The 19868-nt window shown below is 33.9% G+C and overlaps 3 protein-coding genes and 1 pseudogene across 5 annotated transcripts; 3 read left to right on the forward strand and 1 right to left on the reverse strand.

Moving 5' to 3' along the window:
- Positions 1-481: 481 nt before the first annotated feature.
- Positions 482-4179, forward strand: PAP18 (purple acid phosphatase 18). Its single transcript, XM_079059121.1, has 5 exons — positions 482-723; positions 1627-2295; positions 2455-2643; positions 2914-3002; positions 3854-4179. Exons 1-5 carry the CDS (start codon positions 505-507, stop codon positions 4053-4055), a joined length of 1368 nt encoding a protein of 455 aa, XP_078915247.1. The 5' UTR covers positions 482-504; the 3' UTR covers positions 4056-4179.
- Positions 4180-6044: 1865 nt separating this feature from the next.
- On the forward strand, positions 6045-8043 carry LOC145125517 (glycylpeptide N-tetradecanoyltransferase 1 pseudogene; annotated as a pseudogene). 2 transcript variants are annotated; one of them, XR_013716022.1, is made up of 2 exons: positions 6045-6163; positions 6618-8043. The product of XR_013716022.1 is annotated as a glycylpeptide N-tetradecanoyltransferase 1 pseudogene, transcript variant X1 (transcript). The 2 variants fall into 2 exon arrangements; XR_013716023.1 differs by having other exon boundaries at positions 6055-6150.
- Positions 8044-9260: 1217 nt separating this feature from the next.
- LOC145123939 (Transmembrane proteins 14C) lies at positions 9261-10676 on the forward strand. The gene is made up of 3 exons (XM_079059122.1): positions 9261-9626; positions 9866-9953; positions 10475-10676. Exons 1-3 carry the CDS (start codon positions 9428-9430, stop codon positions 10545-10547), a joined length of 360 nt encoding a protein of 119 aa, XP_078915248.1. The 5' UTR covers positions 9261-9427; the 3' UTR covers positions 10548-10676.
- Positions 10677-11025: 349 nt separating this feature from the next.
- Positions 11026-15584, reverse strand: LOC145124698 (uncharacterized). Its single transcript, XM_079060140.1, has 7 exons — positions 15176-15584; positions 14110-14250; positions 13427-13792; positions 12935-13180; positions 12485-12577; positions 12030-12230; positions 11026-11516 (listed from the first exon to the last, which is right to left on the reverse strand). The coding sequence occupies exons 1-7, from the start codon at positions 15524-15526 to the stop codon at positions 11301-11303; spliced, it is 1614 nt and encodes a 537-aa protein (XP_078916266.1). The 5' UTR covers positions 15527-15584; the 3' UTR covers positions 11026-11300.
- Positions 15585-19868: the final 4284 nt, after the last annotated feature.

The raw sequence follows: 19868 nt of genomic DNA on the forward strand, positions 1-19868 counted from the left end.
TAATCATAATGTAATTTAAATAGTAATGTTTGGAAAAGAGAAAACAATAACAATAAAAGGGGCAAAAAACATGTAAGTATGTAAATGGTTAATGGTTATCACTAAATCATCTTTAATCACAAAAAATTGGCTAAAATATATATAATAAATATTATAAATAACCTTATTACTACAAAAAGCCAGAAATGGCTTATAGATTAAAACCTAACTACAAAAAGTTTATATCATTTGTCCTTAAATAAACAATATCAAACGCCTTTATAATAAAATGTCAAAGAATACTAATCATGATATAAATTAAATAGTAATGTTTGAAAAAGAGAAAGCAATAATAATAAAGGGGGCAAAAAAAGCAAAAGTAAATTGACTATTTGGCTCTATGTTGGGACAATAATTGATGGTAGTTTAAAAAAGCTGTAATCCATACATAATACAAGGTCTATTTCGAAACGTTTCAATCATAAAGGGTTAAATATGTAAGTTTCTATAGAACTTGGAGTGAACATGCCGTCTCATTCAGACCAGATGAAACCTGTCGAATTCACTCTGTTCGAAAAAGCGCAGCTGAAAATGGTGCCAAATAAGCTGAAAATACTGTTACCGTTGATGGCGGTGGTTGTGGTGGCCAACGCCGTAACGGTAGCTGCTGATTACGTCCGGCCACCACCTCGAAAGAACTTACAGTTTCCGTGGGATCCGAAGCCTTCCTCTCAACCTCAACAGGTTTGATTTGCTTACTTTTTTTTTTCTAGTATTGTTTAATACTATGCTCGTCATATTATGCTTCTTGTAGATCGAGGTGTTTCATATATTTATCCATCTGTTGATTGAACAGATTGTCCCGGAGATACCGAATACTTATGTTGTATTTTTTTATGTTGCACCGACTTTACCTTTTCGTTTCCATTATTCTGTTGTTATTTGTTTATTAAATATCGAAGAATCTAGCTTTTGATCTGTCATTTGCTAGTTTACTTGATTATGCTCCAAATTATTGTGTAGAGGTATTGTTTTAATCCTTAGGAAATACATGCATTCACTTCTGCAGATTAAAATTTGAGGTTGAAAAATGTAAATGTACTTGCCATATAATGGTCATTCAAGAACTCAAATTATGTCACTGTTTGTTACTTGTTAGTAATAACTTTAGTAAATTCTGCTATCTGTTTGATATGCTTGTTCTTCATCTGGTTGTTTTGTGGTGTATATGGAAAAGCTTACACTTATGGTGCTTACAAGCTCCCTTTTGCAATATGCTGTGTTTTGTGACTTTTCTCAGATTTAAACAACACAACCCTTCTTGTTGACACATAAAGGACAGAAAAGTTTTTTCCTAAGTTTTCAATTGTTTTAAAAAGGGTATAAAGAATACACGAAGGCAATGATGAGAGCCATATGGTGGGCTCTATAGAAGAAAAAGTTCCTACAAGTTACACTAGTACATGAAAAACCAGGACACATATACTAATCTTTTACAACCGAGTAACTCAAAAGGGGCTTTGTTTAATTGTTATGTACTCATCTCTACATTTTACTCATGTTTGATGACCTCATTGATGAAAACATAAAAGATAAGAAATCCTTCTGTATTAGTGAGAGCAGTGCTAACAAATAGAGTCATTTCAGGTGCATGTGTCATTGGCAGGGGACAAACACATTCGTGTTACATGGATTACAAGCAAATCATCTTCTCCTTCACTTGTTGAATATGGAACATCACCTGGAAAATACACCTCTAGAAGTCATGGAGAAACTACTTCTTATAGCTACTTATTTTACACCTCAGGGACAATCCACCACACTGTCATTGGTCCACTTGAACACAACACTGTTTACTATTACAAATGTGGAGGAAGAGGACCCGAGTTCAGTCTCAAAACTCCACCATCAGAGTTCCCAATTACATTAGCTGTGGCTGGTGATTTAGGTCAAACTGGGTGGACAAAGTCAACTTTGGACCATATTGATTTATGTCAATATGATCTTCATCTTCTCCCTGGTGATCTTTCTTATGCTGATTATATTCAGAGCAGGTGGGATACATTTGGGGAGCTTGTGGAGCCACTTGCAAGTGCAAGGCCATGGATGGTGACACAAGGGAATCATGAAAAGGAGAATATTCCGTTTATTAAAGATGGGTTTGAATCGTATAATGCTAGATGGAAGATGCCTCATGAAGAAAGTGGATCAATGTCAAATCTTTATTATTCGTTTGAAGTTGCAGGGGCTCATGTTGTGATGCTTGGTTCATATACTGATTATGATGTGAATTCTGAGCAATACAACTGGTTGAAGGTGCGTGTTTTCTTTCTATGTTGTTAAAGTGAATAATATGTGATTCCTATTATTTTATTATTAATTATAAACTTGAAAGAGATTTATATTTTTATCTACTTTTGGGATGACATTGAACTAAAATAGTCTTCTGTTATTATTGTTAATCTCTGGCAACAGGCAGATCTGTCAACGGTAGACCGAAAAAAGACACCTTGGTTACTTGCATTATTTCATGTGCCATGGTATAATAGTAATTATGCTCATCAAGGTGAAGGAGATGATATGATGGAAGCAATGGAGCCATTACTTCATGCTGCTGGTGTTGATCTTGTCTTTTCCGGCCATGTGCATGCTTATGAACGCACGGTACCACTCTTATAACCTTAGGGGCTGTTTGGTAATATCTGAATCAGTCAGTCAGTAGTCAGGGTGTTTGGTACAAGCTCTGAACGAATCAAAATCCTTGGAACTGTCTCTAAACGGTTAAGCAACATTACCTTCTCTTAATCCTTAAGAGGTTGGAACCATTCGGTTCAACATTCAGCGCGATTTACCAAACTGCCCCTTATTGCTAGTTTCATACTTTTCTTTAGTATTTGAAATTGACTTCGATGTGGTTATCTTTTTGTTTGTCAGAAACGTGTTTACAATGGGAAATCAAACCCGTGTGGTGCTGTCCACGTGACAATTGGAGATGGAGGAAACAAAGAAGGGCTAGCACAAAAGTAAGTCCTTTTTCAGTAACTGAAAATAGCAATGCCCTTTACTCTTTTTTTTCAATAAAGGCAATTCACTTACATTTTCTTACCCGTAATAGCAACGTACCTTACCTTAACATCTTTTTTTACCAATGAAAGGAATATGTAAACTGAGACTTGAAACTTGTAGAATGTAATTTGTTTTTTACTCATAATAGCAATGCATTTACATTTCTAAACATATAATGTCAATGTACTTACGATTTCTTACCCATAACAGCAATGTACTTACTTTACTGGTAATGGCATTATGTAAAAAAAATAAAAGTACATTGCCCATATTAGTAGGGAAATGTAAGGATCTTGCTATTATGAGTAAAAATATAAGTATGCTGTTGTTTGTTATGAGTAATAGATAAGTTACATTGCTATTATCGGTAAAGAAATGTAACTACATTGTTAGTATCGGTAAAAAAAGTACATCTACTCACACTAACGTTTCAACAAGCTTATTGAGCTTTTTTTTTTTTTTTAAATTCTTCCAAATATACCCTTTATTAATTATAAAAAAAACTCAATCTTCTACATGCCCTTTTATATATTTCAGCTAACTTATCAGCTAGTTTTATCAAATGTCATGTTTTATCAGCTAGTCCGCCAAAAACATAGTCGCTATTGTGGGTAAAAATAAAGTACATTACTATTCTTTACCCATTAGCAACGTACTAACATTTATGTACCAATAATAGCAATATGTCACAGATGAAGCAGATTGCCTAGATTTGTAGAGAAATGTAATTACGGGGTAAAAAATAAAGTAGGTTGTTATTATTGGCATAGAAATATAAGTAGGTTGGTGTTGTTGGGAAATTTGACAGGTACAAGGAGCCATCGCCAGAATGGTCAGTGTTTCGTGAAGCGAGTTTTGGTCATGGTGAGTTGAAGATAGTGAACTCAAGTCATGCCTTTTGGAGTTGGCATAGGAATGATGATGATGAGCCTGTGAAATCTGATGAGGTCTGGATAACCTCCTTAATCACTTCAGACTGTGTTGCTACTAAGGAAACAAAACAAGCTTAACACGTAAATAAATACATGACAACATTTGTTAATCATGTATTATATAGTATTAGTAATTTATTAATACTTGTGTGTAATTACATAACCCCAACTATCAAATATGTTATATGCCTTCTTGTTGTTAGTTGATTTGGTAAAAGGCTTTGTCTGTTATGTTATGTTACACGGGACTTGTTCAAGCCTTTTGGTATCAAATACAATGAGGATGAGGAGGGCATTCATGTCTTTTCACAGACGAGAGAGGTGAGTGTCCTTGTCAGACAGAAGTTACAGTGTTTGTCACATTAGCATCGGTCTCGTCCAATGCGCACCGATTACAATACAAAAAAAAAGTTGTGGTTAACATGTAAAACAAATATACAGAACGGAAGCAAACGAGATATATAATACAGTTATGTATAAATAAATACGAGTGAGTTTAACATACTTGGTTTCTAAAGGACAAAATATGATTTTGATACATATAAAGGCATGCAATTACAGTGTCTTGAGATATAAATTTACAGCGAACGGATTTGTCCCAAGAGCATATCTTTTATAAAAGATTGTAGTTTTTGTTGTCACGGGTTTGGGTCTTATCAAGTTTACATCAAATACAATGCAATTCGTTTTGTCATGTACTACGTTAATCAACTTGCACAGTTGAGAAAAAAAAACATATTTTCATATGTTAAGGCCAATGAACGAACCAACTTGCATGTTTGAAGATATTTGAAGAAAAACATTTTATATTTGTATACAATAAAATATGAAAAAAGTTTATTGTTTACAATCGTTGATGAACGATGCTATCTCTTGTTGTTGGCGGCCATGTCCATACATGAAAAATGTTGGTTTAAGAAGACGACATATGTAATGTAATATATAAACAGAGTTCGTCATTTACAACTCTTGATTGATTATTGATAAACTCTTTTTGTCATTTATTTGACCCCAAGTAAAATTCACTTGTCATTTGTTTACTTTTTCATGTACAAACATTATGTTTTGGAAATCTTAGACCTTCCACACCGGGTCTTTCAAAATTCTTTTGCAATGCCACCAAACAATATTTCATTGCCACATAAGACTTAATCTTCCAACCTGTGCAAACCTTGCAAATGTAGTTTATTAATTTTTTAATCAACCTATATAGATGATGTGAGGAGAATAAAGATGCAAACTATTTTTAATCAATATATTAACTTTTCATCCACTTGATATGTATTAGTTTTTAAATCAATATATTAACTTTTCCACCAAGCATTGTACACATGTGGCATTTGCAAATGATTTGCAAGCACCGCCGATGTGGGTGCTCTTATAATAAAAAAAAATCAATTTTTATTTTGATATGCAGTGTCTATGTAATATCACATGACAATCATTATTGAAAAACACATATGATTTTATACCCATGAAAGAACATTATTGAAAAAAGACATGATTTTTTCATCGATTTAGTAAAATATACTATTTATACATTTGGAAGAAAAACACAAGATATTATTTTACGCAGTCTCTCATCTAGAAAAAAATAATTATGAGTTATGGCTTACAGCATCTCCAATAGTATATACAACTTTCTACTATTTGAAAAAAGTTTTTTGATAGTTATTAAATTTCTATTATTTTTTGAATAGTTATTTATCTATTTACATGTACAAATAAAAATAAATATATTTTATAGTAATTTACACTATAAAAAATTAATTATCAAAATTTTCAAAATATACAAATATCAAATATTACAAAAATTACATCCATATAATTATTTTATCATTTTTTAATTATTTACATATTTATGTCAACTAATAACTTATATTTAAATAATGATAAATCATATAGAATAAGGATAAATAAGGATATATTAATAAAAAAAATATTTGACTTGAATGGTAAACGGGCCCAAAGTGGGCGGGCCAAGGAATAAGTAAACCGGCTAACTTGTTAATTTACGAAACTACCCTCGAATCTCGATGTGTCGTACTACTGTAATGTGATTGCGTATATATTCCCTCAGATTTGCCGCTAGGGCTATTTTCAGCTGCCTGCCGTCGCCTGAGCATTCAACCATTAAAGCTCTGCATATCTCCGATCGCTTGATCAACTTCAGGTCTGCACCAACGGTAATTTCAATCTTCTTTGTTCACTTCGTTACAAGCAATTTCAGTTGATCAAAATGGTTCCGAATTTCATGATATGTTATCTTGTTTCTTGATTCGATTGCTCTGCACTGTTAGTTCCGATTTCCGAAGATCGTTCATATGTGCATAATTTTTTGAATTTTCTCAACTAATGAGAACTTGTATGGTTTTAGATTTATCCGTGGAAAGATATAGATGTACTTGATTGTGATATCGAGGGAGTAAGTTTTGAAAATGAAATCGATTCGTTAAATTTGGAGAAAATTTGACAACTAACTCGACTTGTAAACCAAGTAAAGCGGATAAAAATGTTGATGTTATGAGCATTCAAAATTGTTAGATTTGGCTTCTGAAATCACTGCCGAATTTTCTTTTCCTTCTCTTTTGGCATGATTTTGGTCCAATTTTAATATGTTCATCTTCCAAATAAATCTAGGGTTCAGCTGACAATGGCAGACAATGGTTCAGTTAACGATGATACCACCAATCAAAATTCAGAGATTATCAAAACCGAAGCAGCACCAATTGATGAATTATCAAGAGAGATTCAAGAAACCCTCTCTGTTTCACAAAGGCACAAATTCTGGGAAACACAACCCGTAGGACAATTCAAAGATCTACGCGACACTAGCTTACCCGAAGGCCCAATCGAACCTCCAACACCATTATCTGAAGTCAAACAAGAACCCTACAATCTTCCAAATCTTTACGAATGGGTCACTTGTGATATGAGCTCTGAAGAAACCTGTCTTGAAGTCTACAACCTCCTCTCAAACAACTATGTAGAAGATGATGAAAACATGTTCAGATTCAATTACTCCAAACAGTTTCTCCAGTGGGCCCTACACCCTCCTGGTTACTTCAAAACCTGGCACATAGGTGTACGTGTCAAATCATCAAAAAAGTTAGTTGCTTTCATAACCGGAATCCCCGCCAAAATCCGAGTTCAAAACGAGATTATAACAATGGCAGAAGTCAACTTCTTGTGTGTTCACAAGAAACTTAGATCAAAAAGATTAGCCCCTGTTATGATCAAAGAGGTTACACGAAGGGTACATTTGGAAAATATCTGGCAAGCTGCCTACACAGCTGGAGTTGTTCTTCCTACTCCCATAACTTCATGTCAATATTGGCACAGATCTTTAAACCCTAAAAAACTTATCGATGTTGGGTTTTCAAGACTCGGTCCTAGGATGACCATGAGTAGAACAATGAAACTTTATAAATTACCCGATTCGCCCCTGACACCCGGATTTAGAAAAATGGAGCTTCGTGATGTTCCTAGTGTCACAAGACTGTTGAAAGCTTATCTACTGGAGTTTATCGTGGCACCTGATTTTGATGAAATGGATGTTGAACATTGGATTGTTCCTAAAGAAGGTGTTGTTGATAGTTTTGTGGTTGAAAGTCAAGAGACTCATGAAGTGACTGATTTTTGTAGTTTTTACAGTTTGCCATCTTCGATTCTTGGACACCCGAATCATTCGAATTTGAAAGCAGCTTATTCGTATTATAATGTGGCAACAAAGACTCCTTTGATTCAGTTGATGAATGATGCACTTATTGTGGCCAAACAGATGGATTTTGATGTTTTTAATGCGTTGGATGTGATGCATAATGAAGGGTTTTTGAAGGAGTTGAAGTATGGGCCTGGTGATGGTAAGCTTCATTATTATTTGTATAATTACAGGATTAAGAGTATGTTAAGATCATCTGAACTTGGGCTTGTGTTGTTGTAATTTTGGATTTTTTGTACTGATTTTTCGTTGTTTTTTTTTTTAGATTTTTATGGATGTTTTTTGTACTCTTGTTGGTAATTTGACCTTATGAATTCATAATCTTTTATTTAGTTTCTGTTTCCATTTCTGTTTCTTGTGTTTTGTATGTTCTTTTTAAGGCAATTCTTAGATTTCTATGTTAACCTTATGGTGTTTGCAATGTTTTTTTTATAATTGTATTGCAATATTTGTTCTGTTATGTTCTTCAGTCTTGTGTAATAAATGTTGCCAAAATGGTACGTTTTTTTTTTTTAATATAAATTTCATATATGTTTTGTTGATGTTTTAGTGTCATCAAACAAAAACATTTTATGTTGTTAGAAGTTTACGCAAGACTATAAAATCACACTTTGACGGATTTAAGAATGATGTCATCAAACCTTCAATACTATTAATGACAATATCATCATGACTTGTAGCACCTGTATCTGCTATTTGTAATGCTTATCCATATGATGGAAGTGCTTGATATATAGTTTGAAATATATAAGTATTTTGCTGCTCTGATCTATCTAATAACCAAACATATCTTAACACAGAATAATCTTTCTTTAATGATATACCAAATCTTAACAAGTATGTGATAATTAAGGGAGCTAAATGAATCTTTTGAGGTGCAAAAGTGGAAGGAAGAGAATGGTTAAGGGACTAATTATGTGATTCACTCTAATCTGAAAATTTCAGTTGACCTTTATAGCGTGGCTACTTACTTTACCTAATAAAGAAGGTTCTACCTTAATAAGAGGACCAATCCCACCCCTACGTCGGTTGCCCACTTGCATTACTCAAATTTACGATATTAACCCTAATACATTATATGTTTACTATATTATTTGGATAATTACACAACTAACCAAAATGGTATAAGTCTATCTAATAAATTGATCTTTTCTTGACTATTCATATTAAATGACTATCAATTGTGAAATGTGTACAATTGCGAATTACAAAATCTCTTTTAAATGTTCACATCTCATAAGACCCAAGAAGATCAAAAAACTAATATATTACAAAAAAATACATTAATATATATATGAAATCTACTTTATATATAATGAATATGTGTAAGGTTTTTATGATAACGACCATCCAAAAAATCAATTTGTAGGTAATACAAAATTCATAATGATTTTGTAAAAAATAATTATTTGTTAAATATATATCTTACCCATTTTTTTTTTATAAAAACAATTCTGAAGTTACCAGGATAATTTTAACATTTTAATCATTGGGATAATTTTGACCAAAAATCACGAGCAAACAAAAAAGGATAATTTCGACCAAATAGTCTTTTTGCCGCGGTAAGCCAACCACTGCAAAACAGAAACGTTGACCTTCTAGATATCGATTCTTGGGAGACTTCCTCAAATCCATCTATTCAAATCAAACCCTTTAAAGATCTTCCGATCGCGATCGCTGAAAACCCTAATCTTCATCGCCTAAATCCCTAATCTTGTCACTCTTGAAAATGCATGATTTCTGCTTCACAATCCCCTACGGGATCATAGTGTTCTGCGGTGGGATTATTGGGTTTGCAAGAAAAGGGAGCACGACGTCGTTGGCTGGTGGTGTGGGCACTGGACTATTGCTGTTCCTCGCTTCGTATCTCACTCTCAATGCATTCCACAAGCGGAAGAACTCATGGTTTGGGTTGATACTTGAAACTGGTAAGTATCACGTTCTTTAACATGTATTCGCATGGAAAGTGTTCGATGAAATGCCTGATTTGATGGATCCAAGAAATACTATCGAAATATGTTTCTAAAACTCCCAAAAGAGTTTGTGGTAACACAAATATCACTTATGCCATGTCTGATGTGGAAAAAATCACTTCACAGACGGAAATATTACCTTTTTGTTTGGTAAAAGATAGCTTGTTAACATGTTTGGTGAATTGATATCTCAGTTATTGCTGCTGCTCTTACATGGGTTATGGGACAGCGATACACTGAAACTGGGAAGATAATGCCTGCTGGTGTTGTTGCTGGTATCAGGTAACATAATTTGATAAATTTCTCATGTTTTGGATGATATTAAGTCCCAAAAAAAACTCATATAGCTTATGAGATTAAGGGGTTGTTTCTTTTTGACTTAATGTGTTAAGCATTTAATCTGGACCACTATATAAGGTTGTTTCTTTTTTTGACTTAATCTGAACAGAATGAATTAATGGCTAAGCCAATAAAAAAACCTGTCTCAATGTATCAAGACACTAACGCTTTACATTTGCCTTCTTTTTTCCTCCCAATGAATATTGTTAAATTTGTTTTTTTTGCAATGTATGGATAAAATGATCATCTAGTCTCGTTCAGACTGTTTTTTATTGAAAAACAAACTTTATGTATACAACATTTATACAACAAAATGCTGTATACCCCATTCAGCCACGTTACAAATATGGGATGGGTAAAAAGAAAAAAGAAACAACCATTAAGTGAAATGAGATTTACTTTTAGTCTCCATCATGTATATAGTTTTCTAATGAAGTTGCTGTATGTTTTGGATATTGTTGCAGTGGAGTGATGACAGCATTTTATCTGTACAAGATTGTCACTGGAGGTAACCATTTTTCAGCAAAGGCAGAATGAGAATTTGATTATAAATTGTGTGATCTGTAGTGTTAACGTGTATGTAATCCAAATGATTGTTGTGTTGTGTATACCAAATATGGTAATCATGTTTCTTGAAAATAGAATTGTGTTGTGCTTTTGGGTTCACATACTAAGCTATTCCCTGTTAGTGTTGTTATTGCTTGATTTGCTGGCATGAAACAATCAACATCTAATTGTTATTTTTCTTTAAAATGGTGGAAATACACCTATCTTTAATCTTTTTTCTCAATTTATGCAACAAGTGGTTTCTTAGACGAGAAATACAACCATGTTTCATTCTATAATCACTTATTTGTTTACTTATTTATGCAACAATGTTTCACTGTTTGACCAATTTACATAACTGTCACAAGTATGCAATCATGTTTCAATTGGTAATACATGTTATTGATACAGTTTGGTTCTAAAATGAAGCCGAAACTTCACTTTTAGGATTTCACTCAACCAAAGTACATCAATAAAGAGATGATACGCCCTCCAAATTTTATAGGTATAAAAGATGGATCTTTACACATAAAATTCATTACACTCGAGCAGTAGAATTACAATAAACAATCTACTACTCCACGTGTCTAACATAATCAAATTATATACAACTACAAGTGGTTCATGTTATGACTTTTGTCTAATGTATGTCTCCATGTTTCATGATCCTAAAAAGGATAAGCGAATTAGGATCCTACCATTTTATACGACAACACCATCAAATGAAGACAAAAACTCGTAGCTTTAGCAATATTCCGGCCTAAAATAGTCCGGAGGTAGTGATGGGCAGTTTTCGGTCATATAAGGGTACGGATTCATAGTATTGTATCCGGGAAGTTCCATTCGATACTTGCCTTTGATTTGACAAAATGGAAGCTCTACTGTGTCCCCTTCGTTACACCACTTTGGCAAACGACTCAAATCGTCTTCAAAAAAGTTGAGCATGTACGCATCCTTTATCTGCATAAACAAAAAAAGTTAAATATATACATCCCCAGATGCTTCTTAGGGATAAAAGAGGCAAGAACCCATTGATGGAAAAGGAACACGAAAAGGTGGAGTGGACTCCATGCATATAAAAGGCCTAGTGTTTTGGTTCCCTAAAGTGCCCCAATCAAAATATACTACAAAGTATTTGATTCATTTCTTTTCTTTTGTTTTAGAGTGTCGAAAGGGCAAGTTAAATTTTTGGAGAGTGTGGGGTTGGCTTGAGAGATTAGTCTATGTAATTGTAAAATTTGTTCTCTCTTTGAGGTTCATTCATGGTTTTTGTTCAATTTATGACTTATTCATATACATTCTTGTGTTCTTATTTCTCCATTATTTTTTGTTGGGCGGGTTGTTTGTGATTTTTGAGACCATTTTCCCAACATCATTACAACGTCTTCCTTTTTTAGGCATTGAGATTGGTTGATGGCAGGCAATTTAATTTATTTACATGTATAAATCATGCTCTGATATTAAACGACTCACTGTGAACTCTGTAACTTGGATTTCGCTTGCAAGATTCCCAAAAAGTCCGGCTTCCTTATACATTTCAAGGACAAAAGCAACACAAGAAGTTGACTTTCCATCAGCATATACCCAGTCATCTTGTTCAGGAATAGTCAATAATTCAGCAAAAGATGAACCACGCTTTTCAACTTCGACTAAAATATCCGGAAGATCAAGACCCTGTGGAAAAAGGAATAAACCAACATCAAAATACACAAATTTAAAATGATAGAACGAAAACTCCAAGTAACATAATGTAGGCCTCATTTGTTATGACATGACTTTTCATGCTAGGGTTGAGACTGATGTCAATGAGACAAAAGTTGCAATTTTTTATCCAACCCAAAAAGGTGAAACAAGGTGGGACATGGACTCTCTCTCTCTTAATCTCTCGTGTGTAAAAGACATGAATGCCCTTCTCATCACCAGCCCACCTTAGTACCAAGCCGCTTATTCAAGGCTTCGTTCCACATATTAGCCGCATATGCAGGCTGCAGTTGATTCCACACGGTCATAACTGAAGCGACCTGTACCATGATAAAAAAAAAATAGTTAAAGCACTCAAAAATAAAGAATGACCCACTAAACATGACATGACAAAAATGACAAAAAATTATACTGCATTTGACATGCATTGGCATTGGCCCACCAGACTAATGTTGATGGGACAAGAGTCTATCAATGTCCCACCTTGTTCTACTTTTTTTAGACAGCACAAAAAGTACAACTTTTGTCTTATTGACAGAAAAGTACAACCTTTGTCTTATTGAGACCGGTCTGGGATGGGACCGAGTCCATTGCAAGCTAAATGCAGTGCAACCTGTTCTGTTTTGTTTTATCTTGTTATGTGTAATACTTAAACGGGCATTAAGGTAATTTGGTACCAGATTAGCATCCAACGGTGGTGGGTAGTTATCGCTGATGGTGTCAATCCAACTAAATATTAAATTATGATAACCATATGGCAACCCTATCATGCTTTGTGCATACTCCCATGCTGCAGTCTCATTAAACTTTGAGCGAAGGTCGGGATGTAAAGGAAGCAATGCGATATGCGGATTAGAATCATCTTTTGTCACTTCAAACTCCCACCATTCGTCCCATGGCAATAAAGCAATTACATCTTGACCCTACAATCAAATTACAAATAGGTGATTTTGTCATTTTAATGATTATTTCTTTAATTTAGATCTTTTTTCTTGAATAAAACAATTTAGAAGGTTGTAAGATTTAAATACACGTTGGGCAACTTTCAAGTTTCAACGTGTTTCATTTTTTGCAGAGTTTTAACTTTTCACTCGTTTCATTTTTACCAAATTAACATAACCCAAAATCGACTCACTTTTTGGTAAATGGGTCAAAATTGCACATTTTACCTCATCATCTTCATGTCCAGATTCCCCAACCCATAGATTCCCATCCGGGTCCCTCAAGCAAACAGCAGAATGACCCGCATACGCCCCAGATACCCATTTTTCAAGGGTCTCAAACCCTCCCCATCGCCCGCGGATCTTTGATATTGCAAGAAAGTCACCCGAGTGTATATCATCAACCGTAACATTTGTTACAAATGGCCCGGATCTTTCTTCAAAATTAGCTCCCATATGTTTTTTGAGAAAAGCAAGATTTGAAGTTTCCCCCCATCCGGTGTTTGTGAAAAGGGGGAAAACCTCCCATAATGCTTCTAGGGTTCCTATCATCCCAGCTTCCATGAGGAAAATTGAAACTCCTTTACGTTTTACCTTTTGAAAATAAAGAGATGTAATTGGTAATGGTATGAGTTTGTGTACTACTATAAATGAAATACAAAAAATGACAACGTACTTTCACCATTTTTAACATTTAGAGTTTAGACATTAGACTATTGTTTTTTTTTTTTAATATTGTGCTTTGCCAATATATCAAAACCATGTTTGGGAAAATGGTTTTTTTGAACAATATAATTGTTTAATCATTACAAATAGTAGTTAAGTGGCTAAATTGATAAAATGGAGAAAGTACAAGTGGTTTTTTTCTGTATTTTGCCAATCATCAATAGTAATCAAATTTATTAACTTACATATTCATACTCGGCTTTCCCTCCCCACTCATCAAACTCAAGGGTATGCTCACGGGATATAAAATAGTAGTCCCATGTCACACGATATGGAGTGGCAAAGACGTAAATATCCATACATGTCCAACTGTGTGCCTTGCTTACCTAAAGAAATGAAGAAAGTAACATCAATTCAAAACACGGGATAAACATAATCCGAAATCAAAAGCAACGCCATTTAGGGTATAGGGTTTAGGGAAAATCTGTAAAAAGTTAGGACTTGATTAAGAAAGTCTCCTTTTTCTTGACGTTATCAATTAAGTTGTTTTTAGAACATTAAGTCAAAAAGAAACAACATCTTAATTTGAAACTAAGAACATGATAATCAGTTGATTAAAGCTAGGGTAAGTAACTTTAAATTCATCTCAATAATCATTTTCTTCCAGGCAACTTCTTACCTTTTATTCTAAATTTGATTATCTTTTGATCTTAATTAATGAAGAAATCATCATCATAATCACTTTACCTAAAATATTAGAAGCAGAAACTTTTTCATCACATTCATAATCCACTAACTTCCAATAAAGGATATTTTTCCTTGCCACACAAATTTTTCAAAAGTCTTGATCTTTAGTCACCAAATTGATGAGAAACAAAACAATTGATAGCACCACATGCTTATCCATATAATCACTTCTCAAATTTCAAATAACACGTATAAAGGGGTGTTTGGACTTTGGAGATCTAAAATTGTCAAAAACTGGTTATAATTATGACTGTGGTCATTATTTAGGGTTTAAATAATCAGAAATCACACCTAAACACCTCCTAAAACTTTAATTTGAACCAAATAAACTCAACAGCTTTCCAATATCTATTAGCATAGAGCTTTAGAGAAAACCCTCGACATAGAACTTAGTTTTACCTCGAAAGATCAAATTAAATGAATATATTCTCCCTCAAAGAAATTTGAAAAAGAAGAAACCGCTAAATTGTTACAAGATTAAGAAACGAATAACGTACATGCCAATCACGAATTATCCAAATCAAAAGTGAACAACAATTCATAGAGGATGAAAAGGCAATAGACCTTGATATGAAGAGTGCCTCCACCAAATTCACTACCACTTTTGTTATGAAGCTCTAACCACGCAGTGTTCTCATAAAAGCAAGACCCTTTCCAATGCAACAACGAATTATTTGCAATAGCCGCTGCTCCGACGAAGCTCGGCAGAAGATCGGCGGCGCCTCGGAAAGTGTTGAGAATAGGCCATGAAACTTGGCGGGGTAAAAGTGGGAGTATGTCTTGTGGTCTGATTGGTGCTTTAAGGGCTTGTACTCGTGGACTGTGGGTACAACAAGAAAGGAGGAAGACGATGATTAGGGTTATTGCGAAGAGGTTTTTGCAGGTGAACGTGGATGGAGAAGAAGGGGGCGCCATTACCGGTGGATTGCAGATGCAAAAATCGGTTGAAGAGCTTTTGGTCTAAACCTTGTTTATATCTTTAATTGTCAAACATTGTTTCTTGTTCTTTCCTTTTCTATTTATTACCAGAAACCCCCTAAGCTTCAAATCTATTGTCATTTCATAAGAAAATATAAAAAATATTACTTTTTACTTTCTGTTTGTAATAAAACTGATATCCGTTTTTCTAGAACAAGCTAATTTACAACTCTCTACTTTACTTTTCAATCTATATTTTTCGTTTGAAGGAGAGGTATTTTTCAAACTACTCATGATACTAGACTACAAATCGTTTAGTAATTATATATATTTTTATTTTTTTATTATGTTTGTTTTCAAGTTTCAAAAACACTTTAAAATCATACCACCAAACACCTTTGAAATGACAAAAAACCTTGTCTTAATGTGATCATTGATTCGATTGATACAAGTTCTTATTTTTATTTACAAAAGATGTAAATTATACGATTAAGAATCATATATTATTACTGAATTTCATATTCAACTTAACATTAAAGTGTTCACTTACAAGAAAAAATAATCATCAAAGTCTACCGGCTATCTTCGCACTTTGTGTGCTTAAAGTTCAATGGCAAACATAATCTTTTGAAATAATCTTAGTATCATGAAAATTAATGAGATGCATGAGTTTTGTGTGGTTTATTTTAAAACATGAATAAATTATGGTGCATGTGTTTGTTTACTAAACTCTCATGGGATTAATTTGGGATTCTAAAACACGATTACTTTTTGTGGGTTTAGGGTTCAAACAAACGAAACATTTATAAGCTTCGCCTTCTAGTATGCTATTAATAATTTAAAGTCAAATATAATCTACTCGCCTTGCAATCATAACCAAAAGACAACTAAACTTTACATTTTTCTTTAATTTAGACTTAATTGTAACAAATGACTCTTAACATTTGTTCTATTTTATAATTTAGTCACCAACTTCTTAAAATCACAAAAAGAAAACCACAAGCTTACAACAATTTTCATTTAGGCTATTATATAGAACCAAATCGGTTATTGTTCTTTGTAATTAACCGAGGGTAGTAAGAACCATGATTCGTTTTCCATGTAGGCTGCTTCTTTTCATTATTCATCTAGTTGGAAAAGTTATAAAATATCAAACCTTACAATATGGAATTATTTGTTTATGAATCACACAACTATTTATATTTGGTTTGTATGATGTTCTCGTTTAGGTTTTCGGACTCTTAGGGCGGGTTCAACACACAGTTTTTGAGAACTTATAGCTTTTATCTTTAAAAAATCTTGAAAAATAGAAAATGTTTCATTTGACACTAGGAACTTGTTTAATTTCTTCTAGATCCTCAATATTAATTAATGGGAATCCTATAGGAAAATTTAGATTGGAACGAGGGCTTAGATAAGGATATTCGTTGTCTCCTTTTTTGTTTCTTTTGGTGATGGAAGGCTTAATGTGGCCATGTTCGATGCTATGGATGCATGTCTTTTTTCTTCTATTAAAGTCAGGGATGATGGTGTATGTATTTCACATCTTTTGTATGCAGATGATGCTTTGTTTATTGATAAATAGTATCGGCTTAACGTCAAGAATTTAATTGTCATCTTGAATAGTTTTCATGCAGTGTCAGGTTTACAAATTGATCTTCATAAAACGAAGATTTATGGAACTGGGATGCGGTGGTGCAAAACATGGCTATTGTTGCGGGTTGTGAAGCTGATCAGTTCCCTTTTTTGTACTTAGAGGTTCCGGCTGGAGTTAAGCATGGCTAGTATTTCTAGTTGGGATTCGGTTTTGTCAAAGTTTAAGAAGAAATTGAGTAGGTGGCGAGTAAAAATAATGTCTATAGGACGAAGACTTTCTTTGTTCAGATCAGTGCTTGGAGCGTTGGAAATTTATTATCTTTCTTTGTTCAAAATGCCTTGTAAGGTTGGTAATATTTTGGAGGCGGCTAGAGCAAATTTCTTTTGGGGAGGTGAATTGGATGAAAAAAATTGCTTGGGTTAAATGGTCTACTGTTCTCGCTTTTAAAGAAAGGTAAGGACTTTGTATCAACTCTCTTTCAACTTTAAATGAGGCTTTACTTCTCAAATGGCGTTGGCGGTTTCAAGCGTCTCCTTTGGCGCTTTAAGTTCAAGCGATTCGATCCATTCATGCCAATAATGGTGGTTTTGTGGATGATGGCCCTAAATTGAAAAAAATAAAGGTATTTGGTCTTCTATTGTTGATTCAGTGTTAAAACTCCAAAAAAATCAGGTTGTTTCATTGAATCTGATGCAAAAGGTGATTTGAGACAGGGAGACACTAGGTTTTGGAAGGATATTTGGGTGAGAGACAGAACGTTGGAGCTTTCTTTTCCTAGAATTGCTCTCTTGGACACAAATATTAATTGTTTTGTTGATGAGAGAAGGTCGGAAAAAGTTTGGAAGTGGGATTGGCGAATCGAACCTCAAAGTGGTGCTCAGAATTTGCAATTTCAAAACTTAAAAAATCTTTTGTTGCAGGTTAGTTTCTCAAATAGACTGGACCAGGAGTTTGAATCTTAATAATGAGATGGAGTTTGTTGTTAAGGATGTTTGATTGCGTATTCATGAGATCTGTTTAGTTTCGGTTATCCCTAAAACGGAATGGAATAAAATTCTTCCTATATTAAGGCGAACATTTTTCGATGGAGAGTTGTTCTGGACCGTTTACCCATGAAATATAATTTGCTAAAAGGTGGCATTGACATTCCTTGTGTTTTATGTTCGATTTGCAACAATGTTTTTTAAGATACTCGTCATGTTCTAATAGATTGTACAATGGCTTCTCAAATTATTCAGAAAGTTCATAGATGGTGTGGAGTTGATTTGGTGAACATCTTATTTATGCATGACTTACCTGCTTTGCTGGAGTCCTTACATTTATCTTAGGTCGTAAATTGGTTTTGGAGGCTATCCTAGTCACGAATTGGGGTGCTTATGGGAATTCAGAAATAGGAGCGTTTATGACAAGATGAGACCGCAAGAGGATAGTCTTTTTGATGATATTGTATGTTTTGCTTTTACGTGGATGACACACAGGAAACACAAATTCCAGGTTAAATAGAACGAGTGACTTTAAAATCCTTTTTTAAACATTTAATGTTTTTGTATCTTTTTTTGTTCTAGCTTCTGGTTAGAGCTTGTTTTAATGCAATTCCGCCGTTAAAAAAAGCTTCAAATTCAAAAGATACTTCAAGTAGCATTCAACAAAAAAATATTTTTTATAATTTTAAAAATTAACTTAATTGTGCTTTTTGAAAATCAATGACGTGTTTCGGATAAATCATTTTATATAATTTTACATGTTTTAAAAGCTTATAACTACTTTTGTCGAACAATCATATACAAATAAACACTACAGTTTTAGCTTCAAACTACCGGTTAGGCTTTCCGAACACGCCCTTAGAGTTTTTTTATCTTAACTTTTATTTTTATTATATTAAAACCAAAATATACTAATCATATTCATATATAGACAAAGAAAAAAAACCACAAATGTAACATTCGTTTTCTTGGATGAATCGAATTAGGGTTTCAGAGGGTCAAAATGTTGGATTTTGGGAGAAAAAAGGGTCCTCACGACGTGAGAAGGGTTGCATGAAGATTTTATCCAGGACTGAGCTCATGACGTAAGCAATAAGAGCTCACAACGTGAGGATCGCTGCAGCCTAAGCCCACGAAGTTTTAGGGTTTTCCACGTATTTAAGCCCCTTTAACTCAGTTTTAGGTTCATTTCTCATCCTCTACTTTCCCCTAACTCAGAAAAACCCTAACCCTAATCCATCTTGGTGACTTTGGACCAATTTTAGTGTTTTGGTGGCTTGAATAAGAAGAAGAAGAGATTCTAGAGTGTTGGTTCGGCAAGGAGGCTTCATCATTATCATATTGTGCACATTTTGGACCATTGTAAGTGTCCAAGATCCAATATTTATGAGCTTAATTTGCTAGATCTAAGTTCTAATCTCCTTTTTGCATGTTTATGTTGGATTGCATGCTTGGGATCCATAAAGTTGCCAACTTTTATGGATTAATGAGTCATTCTCTATGATTTAGTCGTATGGATCTGAAGTGTGGTTATAATTTATGAACCTTGTTTGAGTTTGGGGCTATTTCTTTTCATTTTGACCTAAGATGGGTTTAGGACATGCATGGGGTACGCATGTTCATCAAGTAATCGTTTTTATTGGCCTTTGGAGTCCTTGTTAGCTTCTGAAAGAATTAGAATTGAAGGCTTAATGGATTAAGGACTTAAAAGTTGGATTTTTAGCCTTAGACTGTTCTCACGATGTGAGACACAAGGTCT

This window comes from Lactuca virosa, chromosome 7 (genome assembly GCF_052849685.1).
Source record: "Lactuca virosa cultivar CGN04683 chromosome 7, Lactuca_virosa_CGN04683_v6, whole genome shotgun sequence".
Classification (NCBI taxonomy): Eukaryota; Viridiplantae; Streptophyta; class Magnoliopsida; order Asterales; family Asteraceae; genus Lactuca; species Lactuca virosa.

What these genes read in the sequence shown, in the direction of transcription:
- LOC145124698 (XM_079060140.1), bottom strand. Translation starts at nt 15,526, where the DNA reads ATGGCGCCCCCTTCTTCTCCATCCACGTTCACCTGCAAAAACCTCTTC. An exon ending in GGAAAGCCGAGTATGAATAT is followed by an intron (nt 13,793 to 14,109) that starts GTAAGTTAATAA and finishes TATTTTCAAAAG; the next exon opens with GTAAAACGTAAAGGAGTTTC. An exon ending in CTGGACATGAAGATGATGAG is followed by an intron (nt 13,181 to 13,426) that starts GTAAAATGTGCA and finishes ATTTGATTGTAG; the next exon opens with GGTCAAGATGTAATTGCTTT.
- PAP18 (XM_079059121.1), top strand. Translation starts at nt 505, where the DNA reads ATGCCGTCTCATTCAGACCAGATGAAACCTGTCGAATTCACTCTGTTC. An exon ending in CTTCCTCTCAACCTCAACAG is followed by an intron (nt 724 to 1,626) that starts GTTTGATTTGCT and finishes GAGTCATTTCAG; the next exon opens with GTGCATGTGTCATTGGCAGG. An exon ending in AAAGAAGGGCTAGCACAAAA is followed by an intron (nt 3,003 to 3,853) that starts GTAAGTCCTTTT and finishes GAAATTTGACAG; the next exon opens with GTACAAGGAGCCATCGCCAG.
- LOC145123939 (XM_079059122.1), top strand. Translation starts at nt 9,428, where the DNA reads ATGCATGATTTCTGCTTCACAATCCCCTACGGGATCATAGTGTTCTGC. An exon ending in TGGGTTGATACTTGAAACTG is followed by an intron (nt 9,627 to 9,865) that starts GTAAGTATCACG and finishes TTGATATCTCAG; the next exon opens with TTATTGCTGCTGCTCTTACA. An exon ending in GGTGTTGTTGCTGGTATCAG is followed by an intron (nt 9,954 to 10,474) that starts GTAACATAATTT and finishes ATATTGTTGCAG; the next exon opens with TGGAGTGATGACAGCATTTT.